At 37.4% G+C, this 18,510-nt stretch overlaps 1 protein-coding gene across 1 annotated transcript in view; it reads left to right on the top strand.

Moving 5' to 3' along the window:
- The window catches only part of garnl3 (GTPase activating Rap/RanGAP domain like 3), a 104,979-nt gene that overhangs the window by 77,145 nt on the left and 9,324 nt on the right, over positions 1-18,510 (top strand). Inside the window, 13 exon segments of the mRNA XM_056458044.1 lie at positions 1,761-1,865; positions 1,962-2,036; positions 2,118-2,232; positions 2,990-3,016; positions 3,204-3,308; positions 4,045-4,161; positions 8,532-8,707; positions 8,851-9,009; positions 10,279-10,345; positions 10,425-10,532; positions 10,658-10,776; positions 11,524-11,659; positions 14,333-14,392. Coding sequence (XP_056314019.1) covers positions 1,761-1,865; positions 1,962-2,036; positions 2,118-2,232; positions 2,990-3,016; positions 3,204-3,308; positions 4,045-4,161; positions 8,532-8,707; positions 8,851-9,009; positions 10,279-10,345; positions 10,425-10,532; positions 10,658-10,776; positions 11,524-11,659; positions 14,333-14,392 — 1,369 coding nt within the window.

The following is an 18,510-nucleotide window of genomic DNA, read 5'->3' as shown; positions in this document are numbered from 1 at the left end:
GCTATAGGTGAATTGGGTAAGCTAAATTGTCTGTAGTGTGTAAATGAGTGTGTATGGATGTTTCCTAGTGATGGGTTGCAGCTGAAAGGGCATCCACTGTGTAAAAAATATGCTGGATATGTAAGTTGGCGGTTCATTCCAATGTGGAGACCCCAGATTAATAAAGGGACTAAGCCGAAAATGTATGAATGAATGAACTGAAAATCACTTTTTTTCAACAGAAACCACTATTCTCAGATGACTCGGAATAAACAGTTAAACAAAATTACTTGACGTTCAGCTTTTCTAACAAATCTTTTGAACAACATTTCATTGTAAATAATTTTTAATAAGTAAGGATATTTGTTGCCCCCTACAGGCAGTGAAACTGATCAAATCTTTCAAAAGTCCAATTTTTTCTTCCTATAAGTGTTATTGTATTAACATAAATCAATATTTGTATACAGAATGCCAATAAGCTTTAGGTTTATTTTCACTCAAGGCCCCCGGCTTGCACATACAAATAAGGAACGGTGCACACATGGTGTGCAAGTGGCACACACCTGACATGCCCGCATTTTCCAGCTAAACCTAGTTAAAAAAAACATCTTTTCAGAATGCCGTAAGCGCACTGTAATACATGTAACTCAAACTAACCACTCTACTTCACACTTTGCATAGAATTTACACATTTCGGTAATAATGGCAGACTAATTAGCCTACCTCAGACAAACACAGGGCACCCAAACACTGCTGTGCTTTTCAATTTTTTCCATAAATAAAACTTGTATTGGAACCGCAGCAATGGTTTGTCAGTTTATCGTCCTCTGAGGAAACAGTCGATGGTCACCTAGTTACGACAAACGCCAGGAGAGCGCTAGTGCAAAGCGCATTAAATATGGTGAAGGAATCCATGCGCTCTTTCCCCTGTTTTTAGACACAACATGTGAACAGACTCTGGTTGACATCACCCCCTCAGGTCAGAATAACACACGCAAAAATAAGTGCCAGCAAGACTAGCAGCAGTGAGGAGATTGTAAAAAAAAAAAAAGGATGTCACCAGAGTGGCTTTTTGGTTTCTTTTCTTGTGCAACCCAGCCACTAGCTCCCCATCTGAAAGATTTTTTAGCTTAGGGGGTAATGTAGTCATTCAGCTTCACAATTTGTAATGCTGCAATGTGTCTTTGAATAATGATGGTTGGTTCCTTTACTTGAAAGCTTGTAAGAGTTGTAAAGTCTTATCACAGCTTCTTCTGTGATCATTTGTGCTGAGTTTGTGACAACTACCCTGATCTCAAATAAATGGGAACTATTTTATTCTATTCGACTTATTGTCAGAAAAGTGGCTAATTTCTACAAATTCATAGAATTTAATTCGTACAATTTTAAAATGGATGATTTTTAAAAGGAGGTGAGCCCACAAACCCCATGCCCAAATGTCATTGTGCAAATCGAGCTAAAATGTATGGATGATATACAAATTCATATGAATTAGCCACTAAATCTAAATATTATGAACAGCCATGATATTGCGTTGGAAAAACAAAGACAATTTACATGACATTTGCTCTCTCTGGGGTAAACTGATTTGCTATATCAATAGTATTAGTAGACTTATCCAAATCATTGACATGAGGCATTTGAATCAATATTTTAGATCTTTTAACTACTATAAGCATCTGTTAGTCTCTGCTTTGCTCTGTCTTTCTGGCTGTTTCTGGGTCAGTCTCTCAGACCCATGTTTATCTTTACCGCTCCTGTAGGTTCCCTTCTCTCCGCAGAACATGCTGAACCGACGCTCATTCAGCGATGTGCTGCCAGAGTCACCTAAATCCGCCCGGAAAAAAGAGGAGGCACGTCAGGCTGAGTTTGTTAGGGTGGGACAGGTAAGATGTAGATTTACATCCCCACATCCTGCATATGCCATGAATGAAAACTTCACCAAATGAGTAATGTTATTAATAAAATAATAACATTTCCAGGCCTTAAAGCTGAAAACTATAGTTCGAGGCGATGCGCCCACCAGTCTAGTCACCACTGGCCTTTGCAGGAAAGAGGTAAGAGGCAAGAGGAAAATGAGAGGAGATTTTTTTTCCTTAAGGTATATCTCTGACTTTGTGTTTCTATCATCTTTTCAGCCATGGGAGTCACAGTCGTTCTGCAGCAGCTTCCCTTATGATATAGTCTGTGGAGACTCATGGGGTCAGTCATTACTGGTCGCCACAGATTCAGCAGGAGTCATGCTGCTGGAGGGTGAGAACGCTTTATCACAGCTGGAGAAACTGGCAGACTTCTAAAAATTACATAGAAAAACAGGCTGAATGTCACTTCTGCCAGCCTCTTTTTGACAGATCCACATTAATGGGCATAAACATTGAACTGAATGAGTTTTATACTTCTTATTTCCTTTCCATAAAATGAAAATTCTGAAGAACAAAAAACAACCTTCCATGGAACACAAAATAAAATGTTAATGCTTTTTTATATACAGTACAGGGAACAGCCTGTCAACCTTTTTGATTTATAGATTTTGCAAGCCACTGATGAAATTATTTCAAAATGTAAAACAAATGTTGTCATTTGGTGGGTTTTTTTACATAAAAAACAAATAAGGTGCCAGAAAATTTTAAATGTTTTTTTTTTTTGTTTGACAAAATAAAGTTAAGAAATGAATGTTTAGTGGAATAACTCCGATTTAAACACTTAAGCTTTAAACACAATTAAATCATTTGTTATTTTGACCAAAAAACAAAACAAAAAAAACACATGACATTATCTTAATTTGAAATTTAGAAGAAATTTTATTATACCAAAAATATTAATAATTCACTCAAACTCATACCTAACATTTTACTTTATGTATTTATTTTATATTTTTTAATTTAGGTTTATTTTTCACTTTTAAAAAATACAAAACTGTGTTGCTTTTTAAAAATATTGTATATGTATAATGCATATGGCACTTCCTCCATCTTTAAATCTGGCTGAAATCTGATTATACTCTCCCCAGCTTCAGATCCGCTGTTCTCCAATGCAGGTATGTGAAAACAACCCAACAAAACTACAATGCATATACATGTATAGAAATATTTATTCATGTAACCAATACATTTTAATCACATCTATTAAATGTGTCTATTAATCAACCAAAGCAAGAGATTCTCAATTTGGGACCGAGCTACCATGCAAACCGCAAACTAATTTTGCTTTGCATGCTGGTCTAGATTCACCAACCCTGCCTCCGGTGCAGGTATTTGACAAAACCTTGACCGTCAAACAAATGCACGTGCTTGAACCTCAGGACCTCCTCATTGCAAGAGCAGACAAAGGTAAGAAATGTGTTTGTTTTTATATTTATATGAGTAAATGAATATGGCACAGTTCTTATGTGGGTAAAAGAAAGGGTGTGCAATGGTCTGCCGAAGGAGGGAGAGAGGGAGAGAGAGAGAGAGAGAGAGAGAGAGAGAGAGAGCGTGAGAAAGAAACAGTAAACCGGTGAAGGAAACTCTTGGTCTTTGCTCTAATGAGCATCTTTATCCAACTGGGAATAGCACAAAAAGTATCTCAAACACACACACACACAAACACACACACACCATCTCTGGTTCACATTGTCTAGACTTAAAGCTCATTATAAAGAAAAGCACAGAGTAGAGATCCATGTAATTTAGTGTCTACCAACATCTTCCATTCTGATCATTACTGCAAGACACATGCACAGCAAACTCTGAGTTTTATTGGCAAGCACAGCTCTAGCAGAGAGAATATAATGAATATGTTATCAACTCCATCCCCATGCAACTTTCATTCACTATGACAGGCATTTGAAAAGCAAACATGTTGCATTAGCCGAGATGTCATTCTGTTTGATTGGATGGCTCTCTCATTTGTTGCCAGGCTATTATCATACGGTAACGTTACTGAAAGCTGTTGTCTGCAGAATTAACTGAACAATTGAAATATTATTGAAACTGTACCAGGACTGCACAAGAGTGCTTGAGATTTAAAATTGCGCAATTTGGTCTGATTTCAACTACTTTGTGTTCAATTTCAACTGTGCTACAGGGAAGGATGCTCGACTGTATGTTTACAGACTGAGCACGCTCAAACGAGGGATAGAAGAGCGACAGCTCGTCCGCACCAAGTATGACAGTCGAGAGAACAAGCTTGAGAAAACCAAAGGTAGGAAAAACACCAGTCAACACCCACACTGATTATTACATTTTTTTAATACATTTATTATTATTCTAATATTACGTGTTCATATATGGAATAAAAGTTAAGCAAGTTTTTGAAATTGGAACTTGACAAGCTTCTCGCCATTCCTTTTAGTAGTTAAAGGCATTAAGATTTCATTACATTCAAGTAGCTAAATTTACACACACAAACACAGATATACACACACAGCTTTGTTTATGATTGGATTTCATTGCACAGAACATTCCAAAGATGTTCAGGAATGAATCTTTGCATTGTCTTCCTGGAATCTGTCTTATGACTTGGTCAGGGTAAAAAAAATGCTACAACGCATGATGATTAAGAAAATGGTTTCCCCAACCAACCAGAAACATATATAACTGCATTAAAGATCCAATCAGTATATGGTAAAAAGTAACATTAAAAGAGCATCTATGATGAAAATCAACTTTTGTAAGTTGTTTGGGCAGAACTGTGTGTAGGTATTGTATGTCCACAGTCATATTGGGGTGATATAAACACAATAAGTATCTTTTTTTTAATTTCCTGATGTTAAAATAAGATCCAAATCCCTCCCATTTTGAGGCCCACCACAAAGTGATGTAGGAGTGCGGTTTCCCCGCACCGAATTGATTGACAGCCATGTATTAACATGTGTCCGTAGTAACGTGTATAATTATATCCACAAGACAGGACATGTGCAAAGCAACTGGGATTAAAAGATCTGTTCGGCTCTCTGTGATCATCAACCAGTGTCAAATGTGATCAAGAAGGAGTTTTTCAAGTTTAAAACCTTTTTAAAACAGTGCATGTTTGTAATAAGGCTACGTAATTCATCGCCACAGCCGCATAGTGTCACAATTATAAAAGAAGAAGCTTCAATCCAGGTTTGTGGACGTTAAATCAAATTTATTTTGAACATTAACATAACGAACATCCATACTGTAGTATATTGTATCCTGTCACATTTGCCCTGCAAAAACAGTGCAAAGCTAAACACGTGTGTGCGCGTGCATGTGTGCACGTGTGCAAACTTCATGACAACATTGTGTGTAACTTATTGCAGAAAGGCTTGAGTTACCTCCACAACAAATACATCAAATAACTGTTGGGAAAGTTTGTACAGTAGTAAGGGAGATCTGCTTCATTCCTGTCTGTCACTGTGCTGCTTATGCATGAGACGCAGCAGGAGAAGCTACACCCATCATAGCAATAGTGAGCGGTCTCTTTGGCTCTGACATGCACATGGGAACGGTGCAGAGAGAACCAGCTCATTTCTATTAAAGGCACAGGCAACAAAAACAGCTACAAAGTCAAAACAGCACAATTTGTCAATGTACACTAAGGTATAATAAATAATCTAATGGGTATTTTGAGCTTAAACTTTACAGACACATTCTGAAGACACAGAAGACTTGCCTTAAATCTTGAAAAAGGGGTAAAATAGGTGCCCAAATAGGTGTCCTTTAAATCACTTTTGTTCAAAATGTTGCTTTGAAGGCCAGTATATCTTTACTATAATATACACTGCAGCATTCACTCTCTTCTCACAGCAGCATTCACTCTTCTCACAGTAGCTGTTTCCATCCAAAGATGTGAATTAGAATTATGTGCGATAATAAAGCATCATTTCTATCAAATGAGAACAAAATCATCACTTCCTGATAAACTGGCACCAAATATCAAAAAGAAAACAGGATTTTGCTGCAGTAGGAGAAGCTTGCCCTTTTTTCTTATTTAATAAATTACTTGTCAGAAGACTCAATACAGTTCTGTAAATAATAACACTGAACTGTAACTTTGATGACTTTTGCTGAGGATTTTTAGAATGACCAAAACATCATTTCAGATGTTGTGCGATGTGGTCGGTCAGGTGGGTCTGAAATGAATGCTCTCCCTTCATGCCTATTTTTGTTATCACGTGATCTGTTAAAACAATATCACATGACTTTTTTGATGTGCATACTGGAATTTATTCTGTTTCCATTGTAGTTATGCACATTTTTCTTAAAGGATAATAGTTGATCCTACTCAATTGTCCGCATAAGAATTCTATGCACCTTTTCAAAATGTATGTGCATCTTGATGTTTTCATTAAGCATCTTTTTATACGATATTCCAAAATGCGCATAACAATAGGTGGATGGAAACAGCTAGTGCTTCTAAAACCCTTTTTTTAAGGATTCAGTATCTTTAAAACCCTCCTTTCTGAGATTCTGCTCTGATTGGTCAGATGCTCCAGTCTGTTGTGATTTGTGTAGCACTTATTGTGAATGTTGGAAATCCAACTCCAATTACCATATCTGAATTTTCAGCTCTGGATGCTTCCTTACACTGGTTTACAGTGAACTCATCTTATGAAATTGCATGCAAAGTGGATCTGCTTTAACAGATCCACTCTTCTCAACATGTCAACAACACAGACTCTTCAAGGCCTCTGATAAAGCTACAGTGTATGAGGGTCAAAGTAGACGTTGTTGACATGTAGCTTATGCGGACCACAGGTGCATTATGCATACAGACATCTCATTTGAGGCAGCTCGAAATCGATTCTTTCTTTTGGGAGACAAGAACTCCATTCATTGTGCACTTTGCTTCACAAACAGCTACATCAAACATGAAAGGTAACATTTGAAAAAGCTCAATAAGGCACTTTAATATTAAATCAGCATCAAGGCTGTACATGCAATATATTACAACAACACGGCATCACTGCTACCTTATAAACCACTGTCTTTGAGGCCAATGCAATCTCACCACAATTCATAACTATTTGATTTGATGATATTATTTGTACACATTAGTGTGATTTGCTTATCCCCCTAAAAGGAGCCTGCCTCCTTTTAAAAATCATATGCATTTGTATGAATGAAATCATATGAATTAGTACACATTAAGCACTTTCTGACAATACATAACATAAGTATGTGTCCTTATAAGATCATGTTGTTGTGTTGTTTTGGTTTTTTTAGTTTTTTGGCAGGGGGGGGTCCACCTTTAATAGATAGTACAGTAGAGTATTGACAGGAAAGCTTGGGGAGCAGGGGGGTGGGGGGGGGATTCAGCACAGGACCACGAGGCTGGAATCGTACTCAGGTCACCGCAAGCACCAGAGTGCATGTGTCCACACACTAACCCCTACACCACTGGTGCAGACGTGGCTTGTTTTTAAGGTCCCAGTTTGCGGTATATTAAATTCCCTTAACTACGATGTAATTGCATCAAAAAAATAAATACAGTGTACTTTGTGCTCAATGTATTGTAGTACACTTCTGGTGATCTTGAGGTGGGGTACGAGTAGGGTTAGAGACAGGTTTGGTGGTCTGGGTAGGTTTAAGGGTGCATTAGGCTGTAAGGGATGGTTAACAATGTAATCAAACATGTAATTACAGAAATTAATTAATTACATTCATGTATTTAACCATTCCATGTCTCAAGAGCTAGTTTCTATGCCCGATGATTGAGTTGCCATGGTCCTCGTTCCACAATGCACCGGCCCCTTATGGCTTTCCCTGCAGGTGGTGGGCCTGCAGGAGAGTGGGCCTGCAGGAAGATGGTCCCACGTCCCTGCTTCGGGCTGAGCCTGGCCGGGTTCTGTGGAATAAAACCCAGCCACCAGCCGCTCGCATACAAGCCCCAACCCCAGGCCTGCCTCTAAGGCTGGAGCCCCGGCTGCGCCATACCGGGTGACATCACAGTCATTGATGTTGTTGTGCTCATAAGGGGTTTTTAAACTGCACTTAGTCTGACCTGTCACCTAATTGCAATTGCTCTGACAACATAGCTCTTAGGATAACTCAGGCATTTAAACCCATCCACCACAATAAGGTGGCGGTTCATGGAGGAGCTTGAGAGGCGGATTGGTCCAGCAGTAATGCAGTCAATGTATTGGTCCGTTGTGGTGGAGAAGGAATCGAGCCGAAAGGCAAAGCTCTCAATTTACCGGTCAATCTACATTCCTACTCTCACCTATGGTCATGAGCTTTGGGTCATTACCGAAAGGACAAGATCTCGGATACAAGCGGTCGAAATGAGTTTCCTTTGCAGGGTGGCAGGGCACACGCTTATAGATAGGGTGAGGAGCTCTGTCACTCAAAAGGTGCTCGGAGATGAGCCCCTGCTCCTCCACATCGAGAAAACTCAGTTGAGGTGGCTCGTGTCAGATGCCTCCTGGACTGTAAAGACATGTTTTTACACTAAAAAAAATGTTGTAACAAATGGTTAATTTCAGTGTAGCTACACATCATTACTCAAGGCCAACTAATATAAAGTGGAACCGTTTCTAATAATTCATTAATGAGATGAGGTTGTCACAATCCTTAACATCTGAAAGTAACAGCTTTGCATTTTTTCAGGCTGCCATCTCTACTCCATAAACACACATCATGGAGTGGAGCTCAGAATTGTTGCGGCGATAAGAAACAAGCTCCTTCTGATCACCAGGAAACAGTCACGGCTCGAATGCGTCAGCTCTATCGCTACAGTCACAGGGAGCACAGACTCACCCGTGGAAGAGTTCCAGTACATACGCGTAGGACACACATTAAACACACAATTGTTATCAACTGAAATTTGCTGTCTTTATAAATTAATTGCTGTCATTTGCAGCTTGCAGGAAAGATTCTCACAGACCTCTTTTCAGCATTTGAAGTATTTGCTGTCCCCTGGTTTTAGGAAATCTGCTTATGTGACTCTCCGGTGGTGATGGCCCTGGTTGACGGCCCGACAGGAGAGAATGATCACATGATTTGTGTGGCCTACAGACATCAGTTTGACTTGATCAACGAGAGCACAGGAGACGCCTACAGACTACACCATGTAGACTCCAACCGGGTGAGAAACACACATGCCAATGCAGATATACTTTACTGTTCAAATGTATTGAGGTCAATCATTTATAACTTATTTTGTTAAGACAAAGTTATAAAAAGAAATTGACTAATTCAGAATTATTGATTTAATTCAGAAACTATGCATTCAATATTTTTTTATTAGATTAATGATTTATAACATTACAAATCTATTTAAAAATTCTGTTATGTTAACGTTTTTAATTACCAACATTGGTAATAAGAACAAATGTTTCTTGAGTATCAAAGCAGAATGATTCCTGCACTGTAAAACCCAAAAAGTTAAGGTAACTCAAACCGTTTGAGGAAACCGATTGCAACAAACCATTAAAAAAAAACTTATCTATAAGTACTTTGAACTTACTCGATGTAAGTTGAAGTAATGAGGTATTTATTTAACTCGTTACCTTCAACACTTAGTTCAAAACTCTTTTCAAATGAGTAGAATTAACTTTCAGTAAATTTTGAGTTAACTATAATTTAATTTAATAAAGTTGACAGTTGGGTTTTACAGTGTGAGGATCATGTGACACTGATGACTGGAGGAATGGCTGCTAAAAATTCAGTTTTCCATCACAAAAATAAATTGCATTAAGGTATATTTACATAGAAAACATTTTTTAATCAGAATAATATTTTATTTATTTTGACTTATTGAAACTTGAGAGCATAAGAGACGTGCCAGCCTCAAACTTGAGAATAGTAACGCACATACTAATACTAATACCTTTTCTATATGTACAACATTTTTATTGTAAAAATAGGGAACTCCAGCAACACTTGTATTAAAAGGAAATATTTAATGAAATAAAATAAATACCACTGCGTTTTGGCATAAAAGCCTTCCACATTGCACAAAAACATGAAAGCCAAAACATGTTGCCATTAATTTTATTTCAATAAAATGTTCATGTTCTCCTTTTATTACAAGTGTTGTTAAATAATAATAATAACCTTTATTTAACCAGGTTGTTTACAATGACGACCTAGCCAAGAGGCAACATAAAAAGCAGATGCAGTGCAAAGCAGCAGGGACACAATAAAAGAACAATTTTACAAATGTAGATAATAACATATAACATTTCTGGAGTTCCCTATTTTTACTATATTTGCATTTTGTCCATGCACATTGTATAGTGGTTGAGTGCTCCAGACATTCCCTTACCAACAATTCTTTGGTATTACCACTGTACTATATTTGCTCATTTACATGAGGGACTATTATTGACATGGACCCCTCATTTTTCCTTAGGTCAACTTTGTTGCTGCCATAGACGTTTATGAAGATGGAGAGGCTGGACTTCTTCTTTGCTATAACAGTAAGTGTCTAATAAAACATCAGCAATTGCTTGCATCTATGTGGCCACATCCTCTAATGCTGTAGTTTTGTTTTAACAGATATCTGCGTCTATAAGAAGGTGTGTCCGTTTAATGGAGCCACACCCATGATTCAGCCCAACACTTCTGACTTCCATTTCAGCTGGAACCAAATGCCTAATGCTACTGGTCAGCGCACCTTACGATTTACAGCCCAGTATCACTAATTTATCTTCTTTATAACAGTTGTCCTGCATTTACACTAGTAGAAATAACTGATATATCTTCCTATTATGTCGCTTCCCGTGTTACAGTGTGTGCTTTCCCGTATATACTCGCATTCACCACAGACTCCATAGAGATCCGCCTTGTTGTTAATGGAAACCTAGTATATACAGCTGTTGTCCCAGAATTACAGTTGACTGCGTCAAGAGTAAGTGTTCCAGCAATACCTTTTTCACCTATTATGTGCATTATACAGCTGCACAGGCTGTTAACAGGGGGTTAGAAATGACATTTTTATTTATTAGTCTTAGACCATATACTATAAAGTGTTTGAAATGTACTATAGAAGCATTTTAGACCTTACTGTATGTGATTTAATTGTTGGATATGTGACAATGTCTCGTACAGTATCATATATAATTTTTATGCTCTATTTTTTAAAAATATAATTCAATTCAAGTTTATTTGTATAGCGCTTTTCACAATAATTATTATTTCAAAGCAGTTTTCGAAAACATGCATGTTATTAAGAGTGTACCGATTGTTATGTTTTTGATGGAGGGTTCTTATGCTCACCAGGAGAGTATTCAGGTGATACAACCACAGTAAACACATTAATATTGTGAAGTATTTACTAGTATTAATATATGTTTTAACATTATTATAATAATGTTATCCTTTGAAGGTAAACCTTTTAATATTAATGTTGAAAAACTTAGAATAAGAAGAACTGAATAGGAAGTTTATTATTTTATAATTAAAACAGATTATTTGTCATTATTTTTTAAATTTAGCAAAATAATCAAATTAGCAGTAAAAAATGTATTTATGATATCGTCATCACTTTTATATGATTTTTTGTATGACAATTATAAATTCTATTAAACAACTATTAGTCATTGCAGATTTCTCACTGATTTGATCTCGTCATCTCTTCCTCTCTTTGTTTCTGTAGTCTGATATCTATTTCATCTCCTCAGCGCCTATAAACTCTGCCTCTAACTGTAGCTCCAGAGACACTAGTTCCCAGAGTTCCCCTCAGACGCCCACCGGCTATGAGATGCCCGTCTTCCCTTCACCGCTTGGAGATGGTATGCACATTTATACATTTCAGTTTACATAGTACTGAACTTAAAGGTGCAGTAAGTGATTTCTGAGAAGCTTGATTGAAAACTGAAATCAACACCCAAACAAAATTCCTGATAGAAGTGAATTGGACCAATCAGACACTCTTGCAGGCAATCAGCAATAGGGGGCGTGTCTGCTCATGATAGAAGAAGAAAAGAAAGTGAGGGAGTAGGTGATCAATTAAGAGATGGCTGAGAGATATTAAAGAAGAAAATGTCAGATTAATATAACTTGGAAAATGGTTATGATCAATAAAGATGTTGGTTGGTTTCTACATGTTGCTATTTCACAGATCCTACATACAGTGTAGTTATAATCAACAGCGTGTTCTCATGTAACATCATCATCAACCGCACAAGTTCAGTTCCAAAACTCGCAAGAACGGAGGACGCTTGTAAGATCCCGGATGTGTTCTTGATATCGAGGATGCACCGATGCAGACTTGACCAACGAACTCGCTCGAGAAGTCTCAGAAGTCATAGTGGTTGAATAAAGGAGGTGGAAAGCACAGCATTTTATAGGTTTATTATTTAAGTTTAGAGGAATCACTTATCTGCCTCAGGAGTTTCCCTACATGAGACGGTGAAAGTAAACATTACCATAAAAATCTTTATAAAGACATAAACACATTAAGGGTGTTTATTTGCTGAAATTCATATTAAAATCTGTTTTATTTGTATTGTGCAAAGTATATTTGTGCATGTTATATATATATATATATATATATATATATATATATATATATATATATATATATATATATATATATATATATATATATATATATATAGAAAAGGGGAAAAACTATAAATCATTGTATGAATGCTGTAAATAATTTTTCATAAAAAATGCGTGAAGGTCATGTGACCGTCAGGAAGAATGCAGGGTCTCATTTCTCACAGGACACGTTGTCTGTTCTCGTGGTCTCCCGAGTTCAATCTTCTGAGGTAACTTGGCAAGAATGATCTAAACAAGAAATCGAGTCCGTTCTCAATGTTTTTGGAATTGAAAAACAGCCTTTGTAGCTTTATTGTGACACAAGCTGTGGAGATTTGAATATGACAATGGCTTTCAGGGTGCAACAGTCAATCATTTTATATTGTAAGCCTGAAACTGGACAACAACCACCACAGAAAATGAGAGATTTTTTTTAAAAAGCAGCTTTGGTAGCCATTGTTTTTATCAAAACCCTCTTTTAAGAAGTCTGTTGCTAGTTCCACTTTCTTGATGACGTTACATGATTGGTGGTGTTGTCTGTCAAGCTTACTGTAACCAAAAAAAAAATTTGTTGGCAAAACAATATTGTCTTGTCTGAATCTGGTATATTTGCATATAATCTTGGGTCATCTTTGATTGTTTGATGAATTGTACTGTAACTATGCTTACCATCAGCAATAATAAAAACATTCACTTTTGCTCACTTGATACACCCCCAGTTGTCGTTTCCTGTGTTGACAGCAATAAATGAAGGGGTCTGATTGTTTGGTGTTGATTTTCATTCACCTACAATGTTTCTTAGAAATTGCTTAATGCACCTTTAAAATTCCATGGGTGTTTGTGGTTACGATTAGAGACTGTGACACTGGGTGAATTCACTAATGTCTGAGAAGTGACATACTAAAATCTGCTGATTGCCTGCATTTGGTCTATGCAATGAGAATTGGCCTTAAAGGCACTGACCACCCAAAAAAGTATATTTTTTACAAACATTTACTCTCCCTTAACTGGTTCCAAACCCAATTGAGTTTTTTCTGTTGAACAAAAGATATTTGGAAGAATACTGGAAAGAGTTCAGATGCAAAAACCTCTAAGTGCCATCAGAATTTTTCTTCAAAAATGAGCGTTAGCCCATCGGTCCTACACCACCCAACCCACTCTGAGCTGGGATTAAACCGGCGACCTTCCGCATGGGACACAGTTGCTCTACCAAGGAGGCTAATGACCATGGCCTCTCGCGCCTGTCGTTAGAGAACCTTTTAGAGGTCAGAGGAGTGAGGTTTACCTGCACAGCACTTCACTAGCTGGCCTCTGCTACACTCACCGCCCTAAACCTCACTCCCATCCGGGTCACGGCACCAATGTAACCCTGCTGGTCCTACACCACCCAACCGACTCCCATGCGGAAAGTCACCAGTTCAGCTCAGAGCGGGTTGGGTGCAGTAGGACCAGCAGGGTTATATGAGCATTCTTCTCAGGCTATTTTGTGTAGGTTCGGCTATTTTACTTTTATGGCAAAGAATTAGTTCGTTTCATTGCCTTTAATATGAAATAACTGAATACACATTGGAGCCTGAGAGACATGCTCATTTTAGTAGATATATCAGAAGCACTTACATGTTTTGCATCTGAACTATTCATTTTCCCCTATGAATAAAGTCAAAGTCTACATGTTTCCTGCATTCTTCAAAATATCTCTTTTTTGGGTTCAACCGAAGAAAAACTCAAAGTTTTGGAAAGTTTGAATGTGAGTAAATGGTGAACTATCCCTTTAAATAGATCATGCTTTTTTTGTCAAATAGTGAGCTGCGGACACACGGGTTGCCTTCCTGTGTTTTTGTATTGTCTTACGGTGCATTTGTCTTTTAATCTGTGCGTGGGTTGGGTTGATCTATTGCTCTTTTCCATCCCTGGTCCAGATTGTATTCGGATCCCCTACGGCACCAAGCTTTCCCTCTACATGTCTAAAGACTCTGAAGGTACTGCAGGCACGTCTGCTGCCTACATTTCCCATGCTGCCTCACTAATGCACGTTACCACGGAGACTCACCCTGTCTATTATTCAATTAACAGAAGCATGCAGACCGTGTTAAGTGAGATACGCAGCTAACATAATGTGTCCCTTCCTACTTGCAGTCTCACAGAAAGACTTACAGACTAACAGAGAAATGATGGCAAAAGGAGAGAAAAGAGAGAGAGAGAGTGAAGCGAACAAGATAGAAAGGTGGGAGAGGAAATCAATAGACAGAGAGAGACGGATACATAGAGACAGACTGAGACGCATGAACAGACGCTTTAGGGAAATGGGACACATTTGCTGCAGCATGAGTTACAGATTGCTGTGTCACCATGGATACTTTTGTCAGAGCCCCTCTTCATACACACACACACACACACACACACACACACTCTGAACGGCCCTCCAGAGCCTGGCACTTTTAGTCTACACACAGACACAGTCTAAAGAGGGCCGTCAAGGGGCTGTGACAAAATCCACATCCTGGTGCTTTTATATTTCCAGCCAGTTTTCTGTGGCTGCCATTTTTGCACCATGGGAAATAGACTGATAAAATGCCATTACTCATTTCAAAGTTCACATTGATTGTTCACACTGAAATAAAAAGATTGTGGTATGCATATCTGGGTCATGTGACAATTTACAATAAGGATTTGTATGAATATAACTTTGAGCAATTATCTGCTATGGCATTTGTTACTCCAATTTCTAAAAGCACAACTAAAACAACTGTATTGTTTTAAATGCACTACTGTTCAAAAGTTTAGTCGATATGTTATATATGTTAGTCGATGTGTTTTTTCAAAGAAGTCTCTTATTCTCACCAAGGGTGCATTTATTTAAACAAAAATACACGTAAAACAAAATAAAAAAATTATTTGAGTCTTCAGTTAAATTCTAGATTTTTATTATTTCCTCCTTTTATCTGTTTAATGCATCTTTGCTGAAAAAAAGTATCAACTTCTTTCAAAAATAGACCTTGCTGACACCAAACTTTTGAATATTGGTGTGTGTATTAACTGTTTTGATATACTATACTGTCCCATGGTGCAAAGATGTCTGTGGAATACTTGGTGATTCCATACACACGCATGGATTTATAACAAAACAGTGCTGTGTTTGATTATGGCTCTCTAATTGTTCTAAATTAACTTAAAGAAAGAAGCATCCTTCCTCGGCCGGAAATCTGTCTATGCTTTACGCCACCTCTGTGTATGCTTTACGTTGTGTCTCTAACCAGAACCTTGCTCTTACCTAACATGACTACAGTTTTCATGATTCTTGTTTGTTTCTAGTAAATGTTTGTGTGATATGTTGACAACAAATAATCTTACAGTACAGTAATACAGTACTCCAGACAGCAGTTACTCTTGTGTACTAGTATGACTAGTATACCGTTGAAGTCAGAATTATAAGCTCTCCTGAATTATTAGACATTATTAAAAAACATTGCTCGAGGGGCTAATAATATGGACCTTAAAATAGTTTTTAAAAAATTTAAAACTGCTTTTATTCTAACCGAAATAAAGCAAATAAGACTTTCTCCAGAAGAAAAAATATTATCAGACATACTGTGAAAAAATTATTGCTCTATTAAACATATTTTGGGAAATTTTTGAAAAAGGGAGGGGTAATAATTTTGACTTCAACTGTACATCAAATGCATAACCAATATTATAGCATGTACACTATTTCTTGTTTTATCTACCCAGTTTACTAGCAGTTTTTTTAGGTCTATGTAAAGTGCTTTAGATTTTGTATTGCGTTTCATTATTGTAAAGCAGACAGCATCTGAACATTTATGTCATTGTTTATTCTTTTCTCATTGAGACACCAGTTGCCTTCACTCCACCCAATATTCCCCAATACCAAGTGATTTTTAAAGTTGTCCATTAAAATTGGCTGACAGTATTGCCAGTACTGATTAGATACATTTCTCATTAAACACCTGCCCTTCCCCTACGCTCTAATTTTTCCAGTCATTCTTTCAGATGTATATGTGATTTCAAGTCAATGTTTTATGAGTCGAAGTCAAGTCTTAAACTTGAGTCTCAAGTCTAGCTGATAGAAACAAGAGTCGAGCGTTGTGAATGTGTGGTGCTGCACATTTATCCATGTTGTAAAAGCAACTTCGCAGATTTGTTTTGATGCATGTTCCTATACTGACTAGATTTACCTTTATGCTGACACTCAGATTTCCCCAAATCTGTCTCAGAATGTTAAATCTAAAAAAGACATACACTAAAGATTAGGCTCTCTTCACCAAAAAAGCCAAAAGTAGGTATCACTGCAGCCCAGAAACCTCCAAGTGGGAGGCAGTTGCCACCAGTAGGTTGGGTTTAGGGTTGTGGTACAGTAGGTGCAGATATTAATGAAACGCAAAGTAGGGTTGGGCGATTTGGCCGAATATCAAAATCTCAATTGATTAAACATTTTAACTTGATTACAAGTAATGAATGATTATTTTATTTATTTATTTCCTCATAGTTTACTGAAAAGTTTTATATGCTGTCTAAAGGCATCTCTGTTGCAGCTTCCAATCATCATCAATGTAGTGCAAAGTAAAGCTCAAGAATGAGTCCATCGTCCTACTTGACCAATGATCAGATGTGGCTGCAAAGTGGCCGCAGAAGTAGAAATCAGCCAAAGCCTTTAACAAAGCAGCATCACGTGACACATAGGGAAAGTATTGGACTATACTGTATGCTCACTGACTATTAATTTTCAGCCAGGCAGCCCAACAGCTTCTGGTGAACTGTCTTTCCATTACAAAATTCTCACGTTTATGATCTGATTTCTTTAAAAATCAACAATCTTCACTGTCTGTTAGATATACGATATGAAGTGGATCTCAAATCGGACAAGACGCACTGCATTAAATTTCATTTCTCCCCGCCATGTCTTAAAAATGTGACTGTTTATTTTACCCCAGTATTTTCACTGGAATTTCTGCGCTAGCCTGTTGCTACTGACGGCGATAGTGGTTACAACGGTCTTTCATTTTGTTTTATGCTTGAACAACTAAATAAATGCTTAAGTCTATTTAACTGAATGTATTGTAATTACATTACAACATCGATGCTGTAAAACAAACTTGTGAAATTGAAAATAGCCACATTAAGCTTTCACCAGAAGTTTATCATTGGCTTTAAAACTCTAGCTGTGCATAGAGCCCATTGAAAAAAAAAAAAATCGCCCTGGAAAAATTGGATCGATTACATGTTCTGAATGTCGATTTCGATTACTTTTCAATTAATTGCCCAGCCCTAACTAAAGATTAACATTACTGTGAGGTTGAGTTTAGGGTTGTTGTAGGTGTAGTTTTTAATAAAACACAATAGGTTGGACTCCATGTCATGCAAGATATTAAATAATTCCATCAATGAAAACTCTGGGAGGTTTGTACAGCCCACTTGGAGCTAGCTCCAACCTCCGTTTATACCCTTCTCCAAAAAAGCAGCTATATCAGTCTGTGAATAAATAGCTCAACCAGAGTCATCAGATCAGGTCTGAGTCATAAGTAATTGCGATGAAGACTAAAAACAGACCCCAGTCTGACTCAAGTCCAAGTCATGAGCCCACACTTGCAGAGAGGAAAGATATTTTATAAATAACAGTCTCCAAAACAGACAGTGATACATTTCTCACACAAGTAATTTGACTCTGAAAACCACAGTTTGACAGCAAGTCAATATGGAAATTGTTGACCTTCATTTACAAACACTGTGACACAATTACAATATAGCTTTTTCAGCATTTTTTACCATGCCCAAACGTTAGACATTTGCTTACTGCATTGGAGTTATATTAAACTGCATTTTCAGTTCCTGAACAAGTGCAGACATAATATAGGCTTATCTGTGGGTCGATATATTTGTTTTCATTGAAGCTAATTAGGCTAATTACAGTATGTGGATCCAGCAGTGACTCAGAGTGTGCGCACTTCGGTATGCGTGTCTTTAAACACAAGGCGATGTATGTTGTTTTCATCTTAGTATTAGATATTGGCATGTCTAAAAGCGTCTCTGCACCTAGACTGACCATTAGCGCTGTTACAGTTTGTTTATTCCATCATCTAAT

This window comes from Danio aesculapii, chromosome 5 (genome assembly GCF_903798145.1).
Source record: "Danio aesculapii chromosome 5, fDanAes4.1, whole genome shotgun sequence".
Classification (NCBI taxonomy): Eukaryota; Metazoa; Chordata; class Actinopteri; order Cypriniformes; family Danionidae; genus Danio; species Danio aesculapii.
This window is presented reverse-complemented; position numbering and strand designations above follow the sequence as displayed.